The sequence below is a fragment of the Cyanistes caeruleus genome, chromosome 15 (genome assembly GCF_971803275.1).
Source record: "Cyanistes caeruleus chromosome 15, bCyaCae1.hap1.1, whole genome shotgun sequence".
NCBI classification, from domain to species: Eukaryota; Metazoa; Chordata; class Aves; order Passeriformes; family Paridae; genus Cyanistes; species Cyanistes caeruleus.
The window spans coordinates 15,760,530-15,782,289 of record NC_141715.1 but is presented as its reverse complement, the minus strand read 5'-3'; the positions used below and the strand labels follow the sequence as shown (position 1 = coordinate 15,782,289).

At 54.5% G+C, this 21,760-nt stretch overlaps 1 protein-coding gene and 2 pseudogenes across 3 annotated transcripts; all 3 read right to left on the bottom strand.

The window, feature by feature from the left end:
- Positions 1-547: 547 nt before the first annotated feature.
- On the bottom strand, positions 548-7,357 carry LOC147650412 (protocadherin alpha-3-like). The gene has a single exon (XM_086851224.1). The coding sequence runs from the start codon at positions 6,923-6,925 to the stop codon at positions 4,154-4,156; it is 2,772 nt and encodes a 923-aa protein (XP_086707350.1). The 5' UTR covers positions 6,926-7,357; the 3' UTR covers positions 548-4,153.
- Positions 7,358-7,545: 188 nt separating this feature from the next.
- Positions 7,546-13,089, bottom strand: LOC147650411 (protocadherin alpha-13 pseudogene; annotated as a pseudogene). Its single transcript, XR_015276583.1, has one exon. The product of XR_015276583.1 is annotated as a protocadherin alpha-13 pseudogene (transcript).
- Positions 13,090-16,188: 3,099 nt separating this feature from the next.
- LOC147650410 (protocadherin alpha-5 pseudogene) lies at positions 16,189-21,050 on the bottom strand (annotated as a pseudogene). Its single transcript, XR_015276581.1, has one exon. The product of XR_015276581.1 is annotated as a protocadherin alpha-5 pseudogene (transcript).
- Between the last annotated feature and the right edge of the window lie 710 nt (positions 21,051-21,760).

Sequence of the window (21,760 nt, the reverse complement as noted above, 5' to 3'; positions counted from 1 at the left end):
GCGACACCGTGCGCTGCTCCGCCGCCTCACACGCTCCCACACTGCGCCCGCGCCTCCGCTCAGTCATGGCCATTTCCTCTGCTTTTTCTCTTCCAACCTTTCTCGTCCTTCATGTTAGACTTTCTTTTCCCTCTTCTTTACCACTTCTGGTAACTCGCAAGAAGCCTCCGGAGCCAGACATCAGGAAAACCAAGCCAAATCTACGAACTCGACTTACGTTGCAGTAGGATCGGACCGCTGAATATTCTATTCAAGGTGGAGTCTATTGAGGACCTGCTTCTCACAGCCATTAAAGGTAAGGTCGTTGTGTACTGCTCATCTCCTTTGCTGTTGTTTTCTATGTCATCTTCTATTCTTAATTACCTCCTTGTGTCATTTCTTCATAGCATCTTCTTTCTTTCCCTTCTCTTCTCTCACTCCTTTTATGTCCTCCTTTCTTGCTTTCCCTTTATGTGTACAGTGACTTCCTTCCTTCCTTCCTTCCTTCCTTCCTTCCTTCCTTCCTTCCTTCCTTCCTTCCTTCCTTCCTTCCTTCCTTCCTTCCTTCCTTCCTTCCTTCCTTCCTTCCTTCCTTCCTTCCTTCCTTCCTTCCTTCCTTCCTTCCTTCCTTCCTTCCTTCCTTCCTTCCTTCCTTCCTTCCTTCCTTCCTTCCTTCCTTCCTTCCTTCCTCTTCACTGTCCATATGTACACACATACTCTTTTCTTCTCTCTTTGTTTCTTCTCCATCTCTGTGATCAATATATTTTTCCATGTGATTACATCACCGTCCCCATGAAGCACAAACACACCATTGGTAACAATTCTCATTCTTCTCTGTTGTCGTCTTCCATCTTTCCACTCAAGGAACAAACTTCATACTCACTTCAAGTCTATACCAGAACGACAAAGTACTCCTTCACCTCACCTTCTGGAAGGAAACCACACTCTTCAGGCCCATCCTCTTAAGGGAGAGAATTCACAGCCCTCTGAAACACAGGCCAAATCCCTTGGTACTTTGATATTAGCACAAACAACCCAGGGGGAATCTTCTTCAGGGACTCAAACCCATCATGGCTCAGCACACCAGTCTTTCCTGAATGCTGAAAAAATATGGAGCCACCACGGCTCCCAAACACTCTTCATGTACCTCGATGAAGAACTGTTCTTCAGGCCTCATTTGCCAGCTTCATGATGAATGTAAATTTCCAGCTTCGTGTTTCAGGCAGGCCAGCACAGTCAGCAACACAGAGCAAGAACATCCATCCCCAGGGGCGTTTCTCCCCGTGGAATGCCTTGCATAGCCTGATTCACAGAGTAAAGGCAATAAAGTCATTTTATCTGTGTCATTTTCTCTGAGAACACACCCCCGACTCTCAACACATCCACCCTGAGAAATGTGTTAGGGTCTCTTCTTCGTCTGTGCTTCCTATTATTTGTTCATACTGTGTCTGGAAGCAGCAAGATAGGAATGGGAGGAGGCAGTGGTGCTCTGCTGATCCAGCAAAGGAATCATAGAACATTCCAGACTGGAAGGCACCCTTAAGGATCATCAAGTCCAACTCCAAATTCAGGCACATTTGGTCAATCCAGAATGAAGATACCATGACTAAAGATATATAAAGGCACAGCTGTTTTTCAGACTCATCTTCTTTAGGTAGCAGCAACTTACCTGAAGCATCCCTGTCTCCTTCTTCAGAAAATATTTACTTTCAAGTGACAGAATTGATTCTGAGGCATTTTTTTTTTTAATGTTATCAGAGATTTCTGGGAAGATGATTAGGGAGAAATTACCCACATTCTTCAAAAGCCTGTAAACCACTGAACAGAGCACAATGCTTCTTCATGCACTTTTATCACATGGAAAATAGGAGGGACCCTGCAAATCTAAGGACATTCTCCCAACGTCAACCTCAGCTTAGAAGACTGGAAAATCCATCCCTCATACCAATGCTCAGCTGATGGAAACTCTGCTACGTGACAGTTGCCAAAATTCAACAGCCTGCATTTCATCAACTGTTACCAACCCACTGCAAATGCAAAAGAATAAAAAAGTATAAAACATGGAATTTTTTGGTGAAAGGAGAGAAGAAAACTAGAAGGTACCATTCTACCATACCAAAATGCCAGGTCTGGCAACTTCATGATTATGGACAAAACCTTTTCAAATCTACGTCAAGACAAGGGCAGAGATGTAAACAAGGAGAGTTTCAAGGAAGGCTGACCAAGCGAGACTGATATTTGGAAAAGCTCTGTTTCACCAACACCATATTTTCCAAAGCAAGTGATCTGAGTTGTGTATGGTAGATGTCTTCATATCTCTCAGGAAGAGCATGGAGAATACCAAGGATACACAGGACTTCAGAAGGACCTGAGAGGATCCCAGGCAAGCAACCCTGAGTGACAGGTGTCCTCACAAGGTTTTCCAGGGGAATCCTCTATACCAAGCTCTGGGAAATTAATGCCCAGCTAAGAGGCTGGAGCTTTTCTTTTTTCTTCCCCAGTGATGGTGCTTATGCTACACAGCATCTCCATTTCCCCAGTGAAGAAACTTCCCCCCTCAAAGTCACGCTCCCCTTGACCAAGCAACACTCCCTGCCACTTGGAGGATTACAGCTGCAGCAGCCAAGCTGCCCCACCAAAACAGCTTGCCCCAGCAAGAATGCCCACTCTGAGCATGAGCCAGGCCTTTGCACATCCCCACCTTCCCTCACAATCGGCACAAAGAACTTATGAAGGGATGCAAAGCCACAGAATGTCTGGCAGGCTCCGTAAAATTCACCCTAAATGTTCTGTGCTTTTTCAGCAGTCTCAGATGGAAACATCACAAAGGCACACATTAGAGATGTTTAAAATTCTGTGATCAGAGTGACAGCTCTGATCCTGGTCCAGATTAATTTTGTTTAGAGAGAACCAAACCTGCAGCTTTTGCTGAAGCACAAGCACAGTCACAAAATAAACTGTGGGGGAGAATTTCTGTGATAGCATCAGAACTGGGCTGCTCTGGAAGGTTTGGTGTGGTTGTGCAGGTATCAGGGTTGAGCATGACAAGGGGACACTGCATTTCTACTGAGGCTGATCCTGCAAGTGCTCAAGTTGGAGAAATGTGGCACACACAGATTATACCTTCCTCCCCATCACATCCTCTTGCAAATCCCACTTGACAAGCAGCAAGGAACCATCAAGGCAAAATCAACAGCTGAGGAAGCTACTATAGATGTCTACCCCTACACAAGGACTCCAGCAAGATGAAGTCCTAACCTCCCACAATGCCTTCTCAAAATAAAAGGGCATTGTTCATCAAACAATATTCAGCATTGTGTTTCCTCTTACTAGCACATTTTGTACAGTCATGATGTATCAGCATAAATCTCTTGCTGTTTTGGGAAAACTTCATAACCTCAAAGGACATTTTGGCCATTTCAGTACCACACAGCATCTCAAGATCAACAAGACCTCCAACTTCAGAACCTCAGAGCCTTGCAAAGGATCCCAGGCAGAAGCACTCTGTGCCCATCCTGCCTCACAGCTTTCTCTAGTTATCCTTCATTGCTCACTCGGGGACATGAGTTCTCGAGACAACCACATCATCACTCACTCTTGTCATAAGATAGTCAGGGCCTTCCCAATGAATCCCATCTTCCTTGGCAGGTCTTCCCTCTGCTCAAGGTCACATCAGGAAATATCTGGGCCTTTCCCTGCCACTGCCACACTCACTTTAATAAGCATGCTTATTCCTTTACTTCCATTTACAGGAAGAAAAAAATATACAAGGAAAAAGATGATAGTAAAAGTTCTTACTGCCTTTCCTACTTTCTTAATGAGATTGAACCTAAATGCAGAATTATTGTTTCCACAGGGAGCCAAAAATTTGAAGTCCCAAGTGTAATTTTGTGTCACATCTATGGCAAGGACAATGAAAGGGAACAGTTTCAAATAATAATCCAGACCTAACACCAAGATGGTCAGGAGCCATCAAAGGCATTAAGTCAGTACAAAGTGACTGAGGGACTGTCACCACCACGGCTTGTCCTGTGTTCTTGCATCAACCTGACATTGAAACCCTTCATACAGAAAAGTTAGGAAGTTGCATGCAAAGCTGGCACCTCGAGGCACCTCTCACGTCAGTAGGAGTGATTTCATTCTACGGTACAAAACCTTCCCAGCACACCAAGACTCAGCTGCAGATGGTAAGAGCTCCAGGGTGCCATAATATGCTATTTCTGCTTCTACACACAAAAACGTACAAAATCAGGGAAGGACGGGGCCAAAGATGGAAATGTTCCTTTAATATCCTTAAACACCCCTTGCCGTCAGGCTGCGGGGGCGGAGCCTCGCTACAAGAAAGAATTCCCCAGGGAGCAGGAGGAACACGCAAAGGAGAAAAGAGGCATCGGATGAAAGAGCGAGAAGTGAGCAAGGACGTGCCACTGACCGTGTCGAGGAGAGCGGAGGGCTCCGGCTGCGTGTCCTTGGCCGCGGGGCCCGGCGGCGGCGGCGGAGGGAAGTTGGGGCTGAAAACCATGAGGTCGCTCTTGCCCGCGCCGTCCGCCACGCACAGGCTGCGGCTGTGGCGCTGCGAGTACGACCAGCTGCCCACTTCGCTGGTGCACACGAGCGTCGTGGGCCCGGGCCCCGACAGCACGGCCGCCCGCGGCGCCCAGCGCGACGCCCCGTACAGCACCACGGCCAGCAGGAACAGGCTCGACACGGCGCAGATCGCCACCACCAGCCACACGTTCGTCGCCGCGCTCGCCGCCCCGGGGCCCAGCTCCGCGCCCGCACCCGCCGCCCGCGACAACGACGACAAAGACGACGACAAAGACGACGAGGATCCCGCGGCCAGCGCCGCCTCGGCCGCCTCCACCAGCGACACGCTGAGCGTGGCCGTGGCCGAGCGCGCCGGCTCGCCGTGGTCGCGCACGACGATCAGCAGCCTCTGGCGAGGGCCGTCCGCCTCGTCCAGCGCCCGCGCCGTGCTCACCTCGCCGCTGTAGAGCCCCACGCGGAACGGGCCCTTGCCCCGCGGCTCCCACAGCTCGTAGCGCAGCCACGCGTTGTAGCCCGAGTCGGCGTCCACGGCGCGGATCTTCGCCACCACCTGCCCCGCCGGCGCCCCCCACGCCGCCCACGCCCACAGCGTGCCCGACACCGACACCGCCCCCGCCGCCGCCGCCCCCGGCTCCGCCGCCTCGCCCGCCGCGCCGCCCGCCTCCGGTACCGGGCCCGCGGGCGGCAGCAGCGCCGGAGCGTTGTCGTTCTCGTCCAGCACGAACAGCTGCACCGTGGCGTTGCCGCACAGCGGCGGCTCGCCCGCGTCCACCGCGCGCACCTCGAACTGCAGCACCTGCAGCTCCTCGTAGTCCAAGGGCTGCAGCGCCCACACGCGCCCGCTCTCCGCGTCCACCGACACGTAGCTCGACGCCGGCCGCCACCCGCCGCCCGCCGCCCCCGACGGCGACACCGCCGCCGCGCCGCCCTCCCACACCGAGTAGCTCACGCGCCCGTTGCCCGCCTCGTCCGGGTCCCGCGCCCACAGCCGCGCCAGCTCCGCGCCCGCCGCGTTGTTCTCCCGCGCCAGCACCGTGTACACGGCCTGCGCGAACGCCGGCGCGTTGTCGTTCACGTCCGACACCGGCACCCGCAGCCCGCGGCTGGCGCGCAGCGACGGCGCCCCGCCGTCCTCCGCACGCACCTCCACCTCGTACTCCGACACCCGCTCCCGGTCCAGCGCCTCGCGCAGCACCAGCGAGTACGAGCCCGCGAACGTCGCCTCCAGACCGAACGGCGACGCCGGCCACACCCAGCACCGCACGCGACCGTTCGCCCCCGAGTCCCGGTCCGACACGCTCAGCAGGGCCACCACCGTCCCCAACGACGCGTCCTCCGGCACCGGCACCGACAGCGACGTCACCCGCACCTCCGGCGCGTTGTCGTTCACGTCCAGCACCTCCAGCTCCACGCTGCAGTGACCTGACAGCGGGGGTGTCCCTTTATCTGTTGCTTCGATTTGCAATTCGTGTAAACGGACATTTTCAAAGTCCAGGGTACCAATGAGTCTGATCTCTCCCGTCTTTCTGTCAATGGTAAAGAGTTCTTTGATACTGATAGGAATCGAGCTCAAGATGTGATAAGAAAACTCTTTATTGCTTCCTTCGTCCGGGTCCGTGGCATTCACACGCACTACAAGTGTCCCCTCTGTAGCATTCTCTGGTAGCTGCACTTTATACACCGACTGGTTGAACTGGGGTGCGTTGTCATTCGCATCCAGCACCGAGATCAGCAGCTCCATTGTCCCTGTCAGAGACGGCCGGCCCGCGTCACTCGCTGTCAGCACCAACCGGTGAACTGGAATCGTCTCGCGGTCTAAAGGATTTGTAAGCACCAGAAATAGAGACTTCCTGTTATCATCAGACGATTTAACATCAAGTGTAAAATGCTCGCTGGGACTGAGTGTATAGGTGAGCTGAGCATTCGCTCCGATATCCGCATCCGACGCGCCCTCCAGCGGGAAACGAGATCCCGGCACAGACAATTCTGCGATGCTGATGTTTTTTCGTGCGGCGGGGAAGACGGGGGCATTGTCGTTGATGTCGGTGACCTCCAGCTCCACATGGAACACGCGCAGCGGCCGCTCCACCAGCACCTCCAGGCGCAGCGCGCACGGCGCGCTCTTGCCGCACAGCTCCTCCCGGTCCAGCCGCGAGCTCAGCACCAGCGCGCCGCTCGCCCCGCTCACCTCCACGCTCGCCCGCCGGCCCTGCGCCACCAGCCGCAGCCGCCGCGCCTCCGCCTCGCCCGCCTCCAGGCCCAGGTCCTGCGCCAGACGGCCCAGCACCGTGCCGGCCTTCGCTTCCTCCGGCACCGAGTAGCGCACCTGCCCGCCCGCCGCCGCCCAGGCCGCCTGCAGCACCAGCACCCGCACCAACGCGCACCGCCGCTCGCCCATCCCTGCCGCCGCCGCCGCCGCCGCCGCCGCTCTGCCTGCCGGCCCCGGCACGGGCCCCGCACGGCTCCCCGCCGCCGCCCGGACGCAGCGGCTCTGCTGCCCGGCCCGCGCCGCCCCCCCGCGCTCACAGCCGGGCTCTCCGCCGCACCGGGGCGGAGCCGCCCACACGCCGTTCCTGAGCCTGCAGCGACACCGTGCGCTGCTCCGCCGCCTCACACGCTCCCACACAGCGCCTGTGCCTCCGCTCCGTAATGACCTTCTCTGCCGTCTCTTCTTACTGTGCTCCTTTGGTATTTTTCTCGTTGGACTTTTACCGCTGCTCTCTTCTTTACCCCTTCTGCTATCCCGACAGTCACCTACGGCACCGCGCTGCAAATAAAATTATTCGCATTCACCAACTCTAATTTCGTGGCATCAGCACTTGAATGCAGTATTCTACCGAGGCGGAGGCTTTTGACAACCAGCTCCGGCCACCGATTTGAGGCAACGTCCGTGAGTAATCCTGTTTTTAAATTTCTTCTCTTTGCCATCTTCCATTCGTAATTACCTCCTTGGGCCATTCTTTTGTAGCATCTTTCTGGTTTTATTTACCTTCCACCTTTCCTTCCTTATTTCTTACCTTTGTTGCCTCTTTGCGTATAGTGGTAATGTCGGTGACGTAACAGTAAATTCAAGTATAGTTTTTTCCTTTTCTCTCTTTTTCTACTACTTTCTTCTTTCCTTCTCTTTCTCTAGATCCACCTTTCTTTCTTTCATTGCACGCTGCTTCCTTTCAATTTTCTTCCATTTCCATCCTCTGTTCACTTTTCCCTTACCAGGAAGGGAATTGTCTTAACGTCTGTTCAACATTCTTGACATGGTGTAGGGACACATTCCTTGGAAAAAGCTCTCCTTCCTCTTTCCTTCTGACTTCAAGGAAACGTTCAGAGAAAGCACGACAGCATGATCCACATTTCAAAAAGCTTCTCGTTGACAAACAATATTCCACATCAAAGCCGAGTATTTTATAATTAAAGGCACACAGGGCAGATGTCTTCACAAGCAGCAATACCAGAAGGAACAACAGTACCCCAAGTTATGCAGAATTTCTGGACACCCTGCTGGGATTCCAGAAGAGCAGCACTGTGTGCTGGGATCCTCCTCACGATATTCTACTGTAACCCTGTATCTTACACCCTGTGAACTGGGATCCCCACAGTTAAGCAGACACTCCCTATTCCCTCCCCAAGACTTACTCAATTCCGCCACGCCTCCATGCCTGGCACAAAGAATACATGAAGTGCTGCAAATCCATTCTGTGACTCTGACTTTTCCCTCATGCCAGGATGCTTTCAGTTTTTTCAGCAGCACCAGATACAAACCGAGTTCTTAAAGGTTCTGTGATTAGAGTCGTGAACAATACTGATTCCAATCCCTATTTATCTCCTTCTTCTGGAGGTCACACCAAAAGCACAAGTGAACTCAAAAGGTTAACTGGGTGAGAGAATTTCAAGAATAGGACACCAGAGCTGATCAGCTCTGTAGATGAGGAGCTTTGGATTGTCCATCCAGACACCAGAATGAGCCCTGTGTGATAACAGGACACACCATCTCCACCCAGACTGATCATGCAGGAGAACATGTAGGGGAAGAAAACCACAACTAGATTACACCCACCCCCTCAACTGCCATTAAAAATCCTCTCTGAAGAGCACCACAGATAGCTTCACACTAAGAGCTCTGGAAGATGGAACAAATGCCCTACAATACACATGGAAAGCAGTTTGTAGTGCTGCCTCCCACAACAACTTTCCCAAAGCGGCAGCAAAAATGTTCATCACTCTGAATGTTACCAGCTCTTTTCCAACACATTCCCTGTGTCAGGCCAGAGACAGCACAGGGAACTGTCTCTGATGGGAGATATTCATACCCCAAAGAACTCTGTGGCCATTTCAATACCACCTATTATCTCAAGATCCAGAAGGCCTGCAACACCAGACACTTAGAACTTGGAAAAGGATCCTGGGCAAAAATACTCTGGGCCTATCCTGCCTCCTGCTTTCCTCTAAGTATCCTCCATTCCCCAGCCCAAAACCATTATTGTCCAGAAAAGAATGCAATTCCCATTCCTCTCCTCCTTTGATATCACACATTGTCTTACAAATGATTGCAGGTTCCCTCAGAGCAGGCTTGCCAGTGCTCAAGGGCACCTTTCACACCAGGACATGGCCAGGGCCTACTCAGTGTCACTGCCACATTCACCTCTGTGACAAGGCAAAATTATTGTTCCTACCTCAGAGGTCAGTAACACTTTTGCTTACCCTGCCCAGCAATGACAGCACTCTGAAATCCACACAGATGGCATCACATACATGGTCTGGCACACTCTGCAGCTGTACCTTGAGCTCTGGTACAGACACCTGAGATCAATATTTACTGCAGCAGTCATGGGCAGGACAGCTCTCATGGCAATGGACATTGATGTCGTGCTGAGAGAAACCAAGCAACACCGTGAGGAACACATCAATACGGTGGCTGTGTACTGGGTACAAGAAATTGGTTGGAATACTTTCTTCATTGTTATCATTGTTTAGAAGAGGATTTACAATAGGATCTTGTAAAGATGTCCCAAATGTAAATATTGAAAAAACATACCAAAACAAGGTCAGTGGCCACTACACCACCTCTCCAGGCAGGAGAGCAAATTATAACTACAGCTGACAAATACTGGGTGGTAAACAAAACATGACAAGGCCCCAAACCCTTCTTAGTTTCCACAATGGCGTAAGGACAGAAGTCCTAATGGTCACCTTGCCTTGCATCTCTTGTAGAGGACAAATGACAGAACATGAGGCCAGAGAAGAAACTACAAGCGATACCACCACGGTCAGCAGCCAGCAAAGGTAATGAGGAGATACACATCACCTGTAGGACAGTCACCAGCACAGATTATCATGCACACATTTAGCAAACTCAGAGAAAACCTACACAACCCGAAAGCAGGAGCACTGTCTCCAAAACTGAAACTTCGAAGCATCACAGAATGCTATTTGATAGCATGATAGGAAACTATTTCTCTATTGCAGTCAGGAACGATTTAATTCCAGGGCAGAACAATTACTATCCACAACAGCAAAATTCCAGGTGCGTACCCAAGGGGTTACTGCGATAACCCCTACAAGGACAAGGCAGCACAAATCAAGGTGCAATTAACACACTTAAGCACTCATTGCCCTCAGGCTGCGGGGGCGGAGCCCGGCTCATAGCGGAACCAGATTAGGAAACCAGAGGGAAGAGGGGAAAGTCGAGAGAATAGAGGCGAGCAAAGGCAGTGCCACTGACCGTGTCGAGGAGAGCGGAGGGCTCCGGCTGCGTGTCCTTGGCCGCGGGGCCAGGCGGCGGCGGCGGAGGGAAGTTGGGGCTGAAAACCATGAGGTCGCTCTTGCCCGCGCCGTCCGCCACGCACAGGCTGCGGCTGTGGCGCTGCGAGTACGACCAGCTGCCCACTTCGCTGGCGCACACGAGCGTCGTGGGCCCGGGCCCCGACAGCACGGCCGCCCGCGGCGCCCAGCGCGACGCCCCGTACAGCACCACGGCCAGCAGGAACAGGCTCGACACGGCGCAGATCGCCACCACCAGCCACACGTTCGTCGCCGCGCTCGCCGCCCCGGGGCCCAGCTCCGCGCCCGCACCCGCCGCCCGCGACAACGACGACAAAGACGACGACAAAGACGACGAGGATCCCGCGGCCAGCGCCGCCTCGGCCGCCTCCACCAGCGACACGCTGAGCGTGGCCGTGGCCGAGCGCGCCGGCTCGCCGTGGTCGCGCACGACGATCAGCAGCCTCTGGCGAGGGCCGTCCGCCTCGTCCAGCGCCCGCGCCGTGCTCACCTCGCCGCTGTAGAGCCCCACGCGGAACGGGCCCTTGCCCCGCGGCTCCCACAGCTCGTAGCGCAGCCACGCGTTGTAGCCCGAGTCGGCGTCCACGGCGCGGATCTTCGCCACCACCTGCCCCGCCGGCGCCCCCCACGCCGCCCACGCCCACAGCGTGCCCGACACCGACACCGCCCCCGCCGCCGCCGCCCCCGGCTCCGCCGCCTCGCCCGCCGCGCCGCCCGCCTCCGGTACCGGGCCCGCGGGCGGCAGCAGCGCCGGAGCGTTGTCGTTCTCGTCCAGCACGAACAGCTGCACCGTGGCGTTGCCGCACAGCGGCGGCTCGCCCGCGTCCACCGCGCGCACCTCGAACTGCAGCACCTGCAGCTCCTCGTAGTCCAAGGGCTGCAGCGCCCACACGCGCCCGCTCTCCGCGTCCACCGACACGTAGCTCGACGCCGGCCGCCACCCGCCGCCCGCCGCCCCCGACGGCGACACCGCCGCCGCGCCGCCCTCCCACACCGAGTAGCTCACGCGCCCGTTGCCCGCCTCGTCCGGGTCCCGCGCCCACAGCCGCGCCAGCTCCGCGCCCGCCGCGTTGTTCTCCCGCGCCAGCACCGTGTACACGGCCTGCGCGAACGCCGGCGCGTTGTCGTTCACGTCCGACACCGGCACCCGCAGCCCGCGGCTGGCGCGCAGCGACGGCGCCCCGCCGTCCTCCGCACGCACCTCCACCTCGTACTCCGACACCCGCTCCCGGTCCAGCGCCTCGCGCAGCACCAGCGAGTACGAGCCCGCGAACGTCGCCTCCAGACCGAACGGCGACGCCGGCCACACCCAGCACCGCACGCGACCGTTCGCCCCCGAGTCCCGGTCCGACACGCTCAGCAGGGCCACCACCGTCCCCAACGACGCGTCCTCCGGCACCGGCACCGACAGCGACGTCACCCGCACCTCCGGCGCGTTGTCGTTCACGTCCAGCACCTCCAGCTCCACGCTGCAGTGACCCGACAGCGGAGGTGTTCCTTGGTCTCTCGCTTCAATACGAAAATCAAATATACTGACTTCTTCAAAGTCCAGGGCTGCTGTGAGGTGAATCTCTCCAGTCTTTGGATTGACAGAGATCACATCTCTTCCACTCGGGGGAATGAAGCTGGTCGCAATAAAAGTCATTTCACTATTACTTCCCAAATCCGGGTCCGTGGCATTCACCCTCGCCACAAGTGTCCCCACAGCAGCGCTTTCCAGTACCTGCACTTTATACACGGACTGGTTGAACTCGGGTGCGTTGTCATTCGCGTCCAGCACCGAAATCACCAATTCCATTGTCCCTGTCAGAGACGGCCGGCCCCCGTCACTCGCTGTCAGCACCAACCGGTGAACGGGAATTGTCTCCCGGTCCAGAGGTTTCGTTAAAACAAGTTCGGGTACAAGATTTCGCTCATTCGATTTTTTTATATCCAGAGAAAAGTACTCGCTGGGACTGAGTGTATAGGTGAGCTGAGCATTCGCTCCGATATCCGCATCCGACGCGCCCTCCAGCGGGAAACGAGACCCGGGAACAGAAGATTCTGCGATGCTGATGTTTTTTCGTGCGGCGGGGAAGACGGGGGCATTGTCGTTGATGTCGGTGACCTCCAGCTCCACATGGAACACGCGCAGCGGCCGCTCCACCAGCACCTCCAGGCGCAGCGCGCACGGCGCGCTCTTGCCGCACAGCTCCTCCCGGTCCAGCCGCGAGCTCAGCACCAGCGCGCCGCTCGCCCCGCTCACCTCCACGCTCGCCCGCCGGCCCTGCGCCACCAGCCGCAGCCGCCGCGCCTCCGCCTCGCCCGCCTCCAGGCCCAGGTCCTGCGCCAGACGGCCCAGCACCGTGCCGGCCTTCGCTTCCTCCGGCACCGAGTAGCGCACCTGCCCGCCCGCCGCCGCCCAGGCCGCCTGCAGCACCAGCACCCGCACCAACGCGCACCGCCGCTCGCCCATCCCTGCCGCCGCCGCCGCCGCTGTCGCCGCCGCTCTGCCTGCCGGCCCCGGCACGGGCCCCGCACGGCTCCCCGCCGCCGCCCGGACGCAGCGGCTCTGCTGCCCGGCCCGCGCCGCCCCCCCGCGCTCACAGCCGGGCTCTCCGCCGCACCGGGGCGGAGCCGCCCACACGCCGTTCCTGAGCCTGCAGCGACACCGTGCGCTGCTCCGCCGCCTCACACGCTCCCACACAGCGCCCGCGCCGCCGCCCTGCGGATGGTCGTGATCTCCTCTGCCTTTCCGTCTTACGTTGCTCCTCTCTCTTTTATTTATGTTTAATAATCGCCTGTTGTTTTCTTATAAATATTTCTTTCTTCCTTCTTCTTTGTCGTCTGAATTTCTTTCCATATATATATTTTTTCTTCAGTTTTCTCTTTCGAATATTTTTTCCCCTTCTCTTTTCTGCCTCTTTCCGTATTTGTCCTTTGAGCTGTTTTTTACTTCTCTCTCTTCCTGCTTTCCTTTCCCTTCTTTCTCCGTCCTTTTCTCATCTTTATTCTCGTCTCCAGTCGCCTCCTGTGCCCCTTCTGAGGCCATCAAAACCGGAGCGCTCAGTGATAATTACAGAGCACCAGGTCCAGATCGCGCTGCTCTCAGCGGGGATGACGCTGTTAGGGACCAGCTCCTTTCAGTGTCCAGAGAAAAACTCGGTGGGTGCTGGTCCTTTATAGAACCTTCTGTTTTTTCTTGCTTGTTTGATTACTTGGTTTGGACTTGCATGGATTCCTTCCTTTCTGTTTAATCATAATCTCCTTATGCTATTTACTTTCTTCCATTCTTTCTTTCTTTTATCTTTCCCTTTCCTTGTTCTCCTTCCCTATGCCTTCTCTTTCCTGCTCTTTTTTCTTCACCTCTTTTTCCATTTCCATTCTGGTCCCTCTATTCTTATTTTCTACTTGTGCCACTTGTAATGAAAGGATATAAATGCCTTTTGAAAGGGCTCTCATTCCTTTTCTTTGCATAGATTCCTCTATTTTTATTTTTTGTTTGTTTCTTTATCCTTTTTCCCCATCACTGTTCTACCTTCTGGGACAGAATCCCAAACCCCAGCTGCCATGATATCTATTTTAAAAGTGCACCAAATACTACAAAAAAGCCACGTGAGTTTCTCGTTTGGTAATTCAAAGCCATCACAGCCCAGCACACCAATCATCCAGGAATGCTGCAAAAACTGTAGGCAACCACAGCACACGAGCACTTCTCATGTACCTCGCTTATTCTTCCAGTATAATCAAGGCTTATTCTTCATGACTCATGTTCCACCAGCAGCCCCAACTTAAAGCCACAAGTGTAACACCACTGCATTGTCACTGAGAAAATCTGCTGTATGCCAACCACATCTAACCCAAGGAAGGCATTAAGGTGATTTCTCCATCTCTCCTTGCTTCCATGTGCTCACCCTGTGTCAGGCAGCAACAGAAAAGGAATGGGAGCAGGCAGTGGTGCTCCAACCCCACAGGCATTTCAACCCAGGCAAAATTCAGTCGATCCAATGTGAAGATACCACAGCTGAACAGGAACCAATGTGCATTTGTCTCTCACACACAGCTTCTTTGGGTATAAGCAACTTACCTGTAACATCACTGGTGTTGTCTTCTAAAAAAAGAGAAACATTTTCAAAACAGGAGGACTGGTTTTTAAGGGACATTATCTCCTAATTATGTAATTTTGCAGCATACTGGACAGAAAAGAAATACGAACGTATTTCCAATACCAAGAGCTTTGAAAAACAGGGACAATGAGTAGTAATGTAGCTTTCTGCACTTCTATCACCAGGGAAGCAGGAGAGACACCTGAAAGTTAGTGATACTTTCTCAACAGCAGCCTCAGCTCGAGAGAATGGAAAAACTTTCCCCAAGATCAATGGATTACTGTCTGAACATCTGCCACCTGACAGCTGCCAATATCTCACCATCTGCATCTCATCCACTGTTACACATTGCCAATGTGAGAGAAGAAAAAAGGATGTGTGTTCTCTCTTAGACAAGAGAAAGAACAAAGAGAAGTGTCCCACTGTACCTGAAATGCCAGGTTTGACAGCATCTTGAATACAGAGACCACTTCTTCCCCTCCCTAGTAACACCAAGATCACAGAAATTACTCGGGCAACATTCTGAGAAGACTGGATAATTGCACAAATTTCAAAAAGCTTTGGTTTGTCCAAGGACATTCCACAACAAAGACAAGCACTGAAAGATGTCTTGCAGGTACCTTTACAAGCAGTAACATCACGTAAAACAACAGAGCTCAAGGGTGTGCAGAACTGCTGGAGGTCCTGGGAAGATCCCAGAAGAGCAGCCCTGTGCGTTGGGCTTTTTCTCAATGTTTCCATTGTTAACCTCTATCCTGTGTCATGGGAAACGAGACCTCTACACCTAAGCAAACGCTCTCCATTTCATCCACGACAGAGACCACATTCTACTCAGCATCTCCATTCCCCTCAGGCAACACACTACCCCACTCAAACTCCCCCTCCCCATCGTACAGGTCCAGGCCCTACTTGATGCCATTCAAAGAATCACTGTCAAAATATCAAACATTTCTCAACTCCAGCAATATCTGGAGTCCCATCTGTAAATCACACTCTGCATAGGATCTGGGCCTTAGCACCTCTTCCCCTTTCCTCAGGATTATCACAAAGAACATGTGAAACTCGTCAAAACTACACAGCCTTCAGCAGGCGCTTCCCACCTGCATGAACTTTACCACCAGCACTTGGCTTCTTTTCAGCAATCTCACATGGAAATAGCACAGAACTGCATATTAGACTTCTTAGACATTCTGTGATCACAGCATGATTGGGGTCAGCATAGGTGGATTTTGTTCTTCAAGAGAATCACAGCAAATAACATAGCACAAGTGCTCAAACAGAGTCAACACAGAATTCTTGAGCTGCAGAAGTCTTGAGATGGGATGCTCTGCAGGAGGGTTTGCCTGTACCTGCACATCAGTACAAGCCAAAAGGACGCACCATCTATCAGGTTCAAGTGCACCAAAAGGAGAAGTGCACAAAAATGACACTCACTGCCTCATTACATACACTGAGATAAGAACCAAAACGCGGATAAGCATAACACCATAATGGATTATATTGACCGTGTGGATGAAATTGGTTTGGGTTTTGTTGGTAGAGATCATCCTCGGGATGTTTGTATGCTTTCTTTTTATAAAAGGTTATTTCCATGGCTTTTGAAGTGATGCTGCTTTTGATATGAATTTTGATAAAACATAGAAACACTACACGGTATTACATACTAGTTCTCTGGCCGGGAAAGTGCATTCACAACCCGGGGAACAGGAGACAAAGGAAAAGAAAATTCCACTTTCTAACACTTACCCTTGAAGGAAACTCCTCACTAAGAAGATAGTAATTCTAACCAGAGTAACAAGATCTTTGGGAATAGATCATAGAAAACGGTCACCACATTTTCCCATTTCATAATGTCCCTGCTGTTAGAACCAAATTTGACAGTTTATCCTTCCATTAACTGACAAAATAAGGCCCCAGTTTTCACCTTGCATAACACTGTTAGAGAGCAGAAACAAAGAGGAGGAAGTCAATTTTCGTAAGGAAGAAACCTAAGCACAGGAGTGGCAAAAATTGCCTGGGAACTGTGAGCACCACAGCCTGCATGCATTTACACTCATGAAATGAGCGCCAGTGAAAATGCAAGCCACCGGAAAACTCATGTTCAGCAAAGCTGGCACCTCTGGACACCTCTTATCGCAAGGAACAATAATTTCATTCTATGGGAGAACTCACACACAGAACAGAACCACACACCTAAGGACAATACCCACTATGGAGTGCGCTAATGCATTTACTTCAGCTACACCACCCTCATCACCTCAATATATGAGCAAGAGCCAGGTGGCTCCTGCGGCAGAAGCAGAGGTAGAATTCACATCTTTAAGCACTGGACAACCATCGATCTCCTCCCGGCCGCGGGACTGGAGCAGGGCTCCAAACAACAGCAGCAAAGGAGGCGGGAGAGACTGGGCACAGAGGGAAGAGGGGAAAGTCGAGAGAATAGAGGCGAGCAAAGGCAGTGCTACTGACCGTGTCGAGGAGAGCGGAGGGCTCCGGCTGCGTGTCCTTGGCCGCGGGGCCAGGCGGCGGCGGCGGAGGGAAGTTGGGGCTGAAAACCATGAGGTCGCTCTTGCCCGCGCCGTCCGCCACGCACAGGCTGCGGCTGTGGCGCTGCGAGTACGACCAGCTGCCCACTTCGCTGGCGCACACGAGCGTCGTGGGCCCGGGCCCCGACAGCACGGCCGCCCGCGGCGCCCAGCGCGACGCCCCGTACAGCACCACGGCCAGCAGGAACAGGCTCGACACGGCGCAGATCGCCACCACCAGCCACACGTTCGTCGCCGCGCTCGCCGCCCCGGGGCCCAGCTCCGCGCCCGCACCCGCCGCCCGCGACAACGACGACAAAGACGACGACAAAGACGACGAGGATCCCGCGGCCAGCGCCGCCTCGGCCGCCTCCACCAGCGACACGCTGAGCGTGGCCGTGGCCGAGCGCGCCGGCTCGCCGTGGTCGCGCACGACGATCAGCAGCCTCTGGCGAGGGCCGTCCGCCTCGTCCAGCGCCCGCGCCGTGCTCACCTCGCCGCTGTAGAGCCCCACGCGGAACGGGCCCTTGCCCCGCGGCTCCCACAGCTCGTAGCGCAGCCACGCGTTGTAGCCCGAGTCGGCGTCCACGGCGCGGATCTTCGCCACCACCTGCCCCGCCGGCGCCCCCCACGCCGCCCACGCCCACAGCGTGCCCGACACCGACACCGCCCCCGCCGCCGCCGCCCCCGGCTCCGCCGCCTCGCCCGCCGCGCCGCCCGCCTCCGGTACCGGGCCCGCGGGCGGCAGCAGCGCCGGAGCGTTGTCGTTCTCGTCCAGCACGAACAGCTGCACCGTGGCGTTGCCGCACAGCGGCGGCTCGCCCGCGTCCACCGCGCGCACCTCGAACTGCAGCACCTGCAGCTCCTCGTAGTCCAAGGGCTGCAGCGCCCACACGCGCCCGCTCTCCGCGTCCACCGACACGTAGCTCGACGCCGGCCGCCACCCGCCGCCCGCCGCCCCCGACGGCGACACCGCCGCCGCGCCGCCCTCCCACACCGAGTAGCTCACGCGCCCGTTGCCCGCCTCGTCCGGGTCCCGCGCCCACAGCCGCGCCAGCTCCGCGCCCGCCGCGTTGTTCTCCCGCGCCAGCACCGTGTACACGGCCTGCGCGAACGCCGGCGCGTTGTCGTTCACGTCCGACACCGGCACCCGCAGCCCGCGGCTGGCGCGCAGCGACGGCGCCCCGCCGTCCTCCGCACGCACCTCCACCTCGTACTCCGACACCCGCTCCCGGTCCAGCGCCTCGCGCAGCACCAGCGAGTACGAGCCCGCGAACGTCGCCTCCAGACCGAACGGCGACGCCGGCCACACCCAGCACCGCACGCGACCGTTCGCCCCCGAGTCCCGGTCCGACACGCTCAGCAGGGCCACCACCGTCCCCAACGACGCGTCCTCCGGCACCGGCACCGACAGCGACGTCACCCGCACCTCCGGCGCGTTGTCGTTCACGTCCAGCACCTCCAGCACCACCTTGCTGTGACCCGACAGTGGGGGCGTCCCTTCATCTCTCGCTTCAATACGAAAACTAAATGAATTTATTTCCTCGAAGTCCAGTGCTGCTGTGAGGTGAATCTCCCCGGTATTTGGATTAATGGAAATCACATCTCTTCCACTCGGGGGAAATAAGTTTGTCATGGTATAGGTTACCTCACTATTAATTCCCTCATCTGCATCTGTAGCGTTCACTCGTGTCACCAGCGTCCCCACAGCAGCATTCTCTGGCAGCTGCACTTTATACACCGACTGGTTGAATTTGGGCGCGTTGTCATTCGCATCCAGCACCGAGATCAGCAGCTCCATTGTCCCTGTCAGAGACGGCCGGCCCCCGTCACTCGCTGTCAGCACCAACTGGTGAACGGGAATCGTCTCGCGGTCCAGAGATTTCGTTAAAACAAGTTCAGGTTCAATATTTCCATCATTCGATTTTTGTATATCCAGAGAGAAATGCTCGCTGGGACTGAGTGTATAGGTGAGCTGAGCATTCGCTCCGATATCCGCATCCGATGCGCCCTCCAGAGGGAAACGAGACCCCGGCAGTGTGGTCCATTCCGCGATGCTGAGGTTTTTCCGTGCGGCGGGGAAGACGGGGGCATTGTCGTTGATGTCGGTGACCTCCAGCTCCACATGGAACACGCGCAGCGGCCGCTCCACCAGCACCTCCAGGCGCAGCGCGCACGGCGCGCTCTTGCCGCACAGCTCCTCCCGGTCCAGCCGCGAGCTCAGCACCAGCGCGCCGCTCGCCCCGCTCACCTCCACGCTCGCCCGCCGGCCCTGCGCCACCAGCCGCAGCCGCCGCGCCTCCGCCTCGCCCGCCTCCAGGCCCAGGTCCTGCGCCAGACGGCCCAGCACCGTGCCGGCCTTCGCTTCCTCCGGCACCGAGTAGCGCACCTGCCCGCCCGCCGCCGCCCAGGCCGCCTGCAGCACCAGCACCCGCACCAACGCGCACCGCCGCTCGCCCATCCCTGCCGCCGCCGCCGCTGTCGCCGCCGCCGCCGCTCTGCCTGCCGGCCCCGGCACGGGCCCCGCACGGCTCCCCGCCGCCGCCCGGACGCAGCGGCTCTGCTGCCCGGCCCGCGCCGCCCCCCCGCGCTCACAGCCGGGCTCTCCGCCGCACCGGGGCGGAGCCGCCCACACGCCGTTCCTGAGCCTGCAGCGACACCGTGCGCTGCTCCGCCGCCTCACACGCTCCCACACAGCGCCTGTGCTGCCGACCACGGAAGGGTATGTGTTCTGCCTTGTCTTCTTGTCGGGATTCTCTTTTTTTTTCTTTATATCTTCCTTTGTGTTTGGAAGTAATCCTTTTCTTCTTCCTCTTCCTCTTTCTTCGATGCCTTTTTTATTTTTCTTGCTTCTTGCATTTCCTTTTTTTTTTTTTTTGATCATGTTTCCTTTCTCTTTCCTTTTTCTCTTTTTAATCTCTTCTCTTTCTTCCTTGTCTTCTTTTTCGTCCTTGTTATTCCACTCTCCATTCTCTCCACTCCTTTCCTATCTCCTTCTACTCTCCTGTATTCTTCAGCCGCACTGGAAAGTTGTCAGTTTTCTCTGATGCCGCAGAGACCATCAAATGCGCAGCCATCAGCGCTAATTACGGAGTATCATTGCTGGAGAGCTGCTCTGCTCTAACCAAGGATGTTAGGAGCCAGCTCCGCTTAACATCTAACACAGAAGGTCCGTGAATGCTATTTAGGTCTTTTGTCATTTGTTTAATTATTCCATTCTGTCCTTCCATTTTCCTTTCATTCTGGAGTTTATTTCCATGGATTCCATATTATCTTTACTACTAGTAATACCATTATTATTTATTTTTACTGTCCTTATGCTATTTCTATTTTTCCTTTTCATTTTCCCTCTTTGCCTTATCTTGCTTTGTTATTTCTCTTGTCTTTTCATTCCTGCTTATCCCTCTCCTAGGTCTTTCCCCCACTCCTCATCTCTTTCCATCTTGTTTCTTCTGATCTTTCGTTTTTCCTAAACTAAAATATTTTCCAAATCCTTGCAATGTATCTTGGGAATATCTCTCTTTCAGGAGAATCAATACCTGACTCCTTCATGTACCGCTTTTTTTGCTTTTGTTTTTTAAATCTTCTTTCGATATTCTTCCTCCATTTTCTTCTCCCTTCCTCTCCTACTTTCTTATTGTTGCCTCCCCTGCTCCTCTACTTGCATACCTATTTCTTCTCTACATTTATTCCTTCAACACAATATTTAAAAATACCTACAGCACCACTGCCATGAACCACGGATATCCCTTGAGCCAGAGTCTCTTTTCTCTTCCCTACACCTCCTGTCCATGTGGAGAGGGAGAAATCTACTTGCTGTCCGTGCGCCTGCAACTTCCCCTCTCTCCAGGAAAAAAGGCCACAAGTCTTCAGGCTCCAGTGTGCTCGAGGACCCGGCAATAGTGCAGCAAGGCAGTCAGATGGCAAAGCACAGCTCTATTACACCAAACAAGTTCCAACACTCTCTGACACAGAAGCTGAAGCCCCAATTACTGGGACATCTGTGCATAGAGGCCTGAAAGACTTCAAACAAATCAGGGAATTTTCTCATTCAGGAACTCAAACCTATCACAGCTCAGCATGACAACCCCCCTTAAAGGCTTAAAATAAGCACTGGGCAAACACAACTCCTGAGGACTTGCCATGTACCTCAATCCTTCCTGACTCACTTTCCACTTGCATGTTCAATGTTCTTCTCTTCCTTTCTGGGGGGCACTTGCTGCCCAGACAACACACCAAGAACCTCGGTATCTATGAGGTCCCACAGAAAATCTCGCACTCACCTTAGAATGATCCACTTGTTACAGTCAAACAAAAGCCATGAAGGTAAAACCACAACAAGATCACTCAGAACACTCCCTTGACCTCCTACACATCTATTTAGGGAAATGAATTTTGGTCCCTCCTCCATTCCCGCTTGCTGTCACCCACACAGGCTGTGCCTGGAAGCAGCAGAAAAGGAATGAGAGCAGGAAACAGCTGCTTTGTCGGTCTAATAGGGGGAAAATTCTGCTGATTCAACAAAAAGATGCACAGCTGAACAGGAACTAAACTACACCGCTCTCAAGAACATCAGCACTCGCTGTATGAATTACCTCTTCTGAATTGGTTCCTTCTTCAGAAAAGAAATATTTTCAGGCCAGGGAGGTTAATTTTAAAGGATATTTACCCTTAAAACTGTCAGCGTTTCTGGGGAAGATAGACTGAAAAAAATCGCTTAAGTTCCACAAAAACTGGACAGCATGCAGCGCCCATTATGCACTTCTCTCACGGGGGAAAAAGGAAGCAGACCTGTAAGCTACAGAAATTCTCTCCAAGTAAATCTTAGAAGAGAGGAATCGACAT

Coding starts and splice junctions, on each gene's coding strand:
- LOC147650412 (XM_086851224.1), bottom strand. CDS start 6,925: ATGGGCGAGCGGCGGTGCGCGTTGGTGCGGGTGCTGGTGCTGCAGGCG.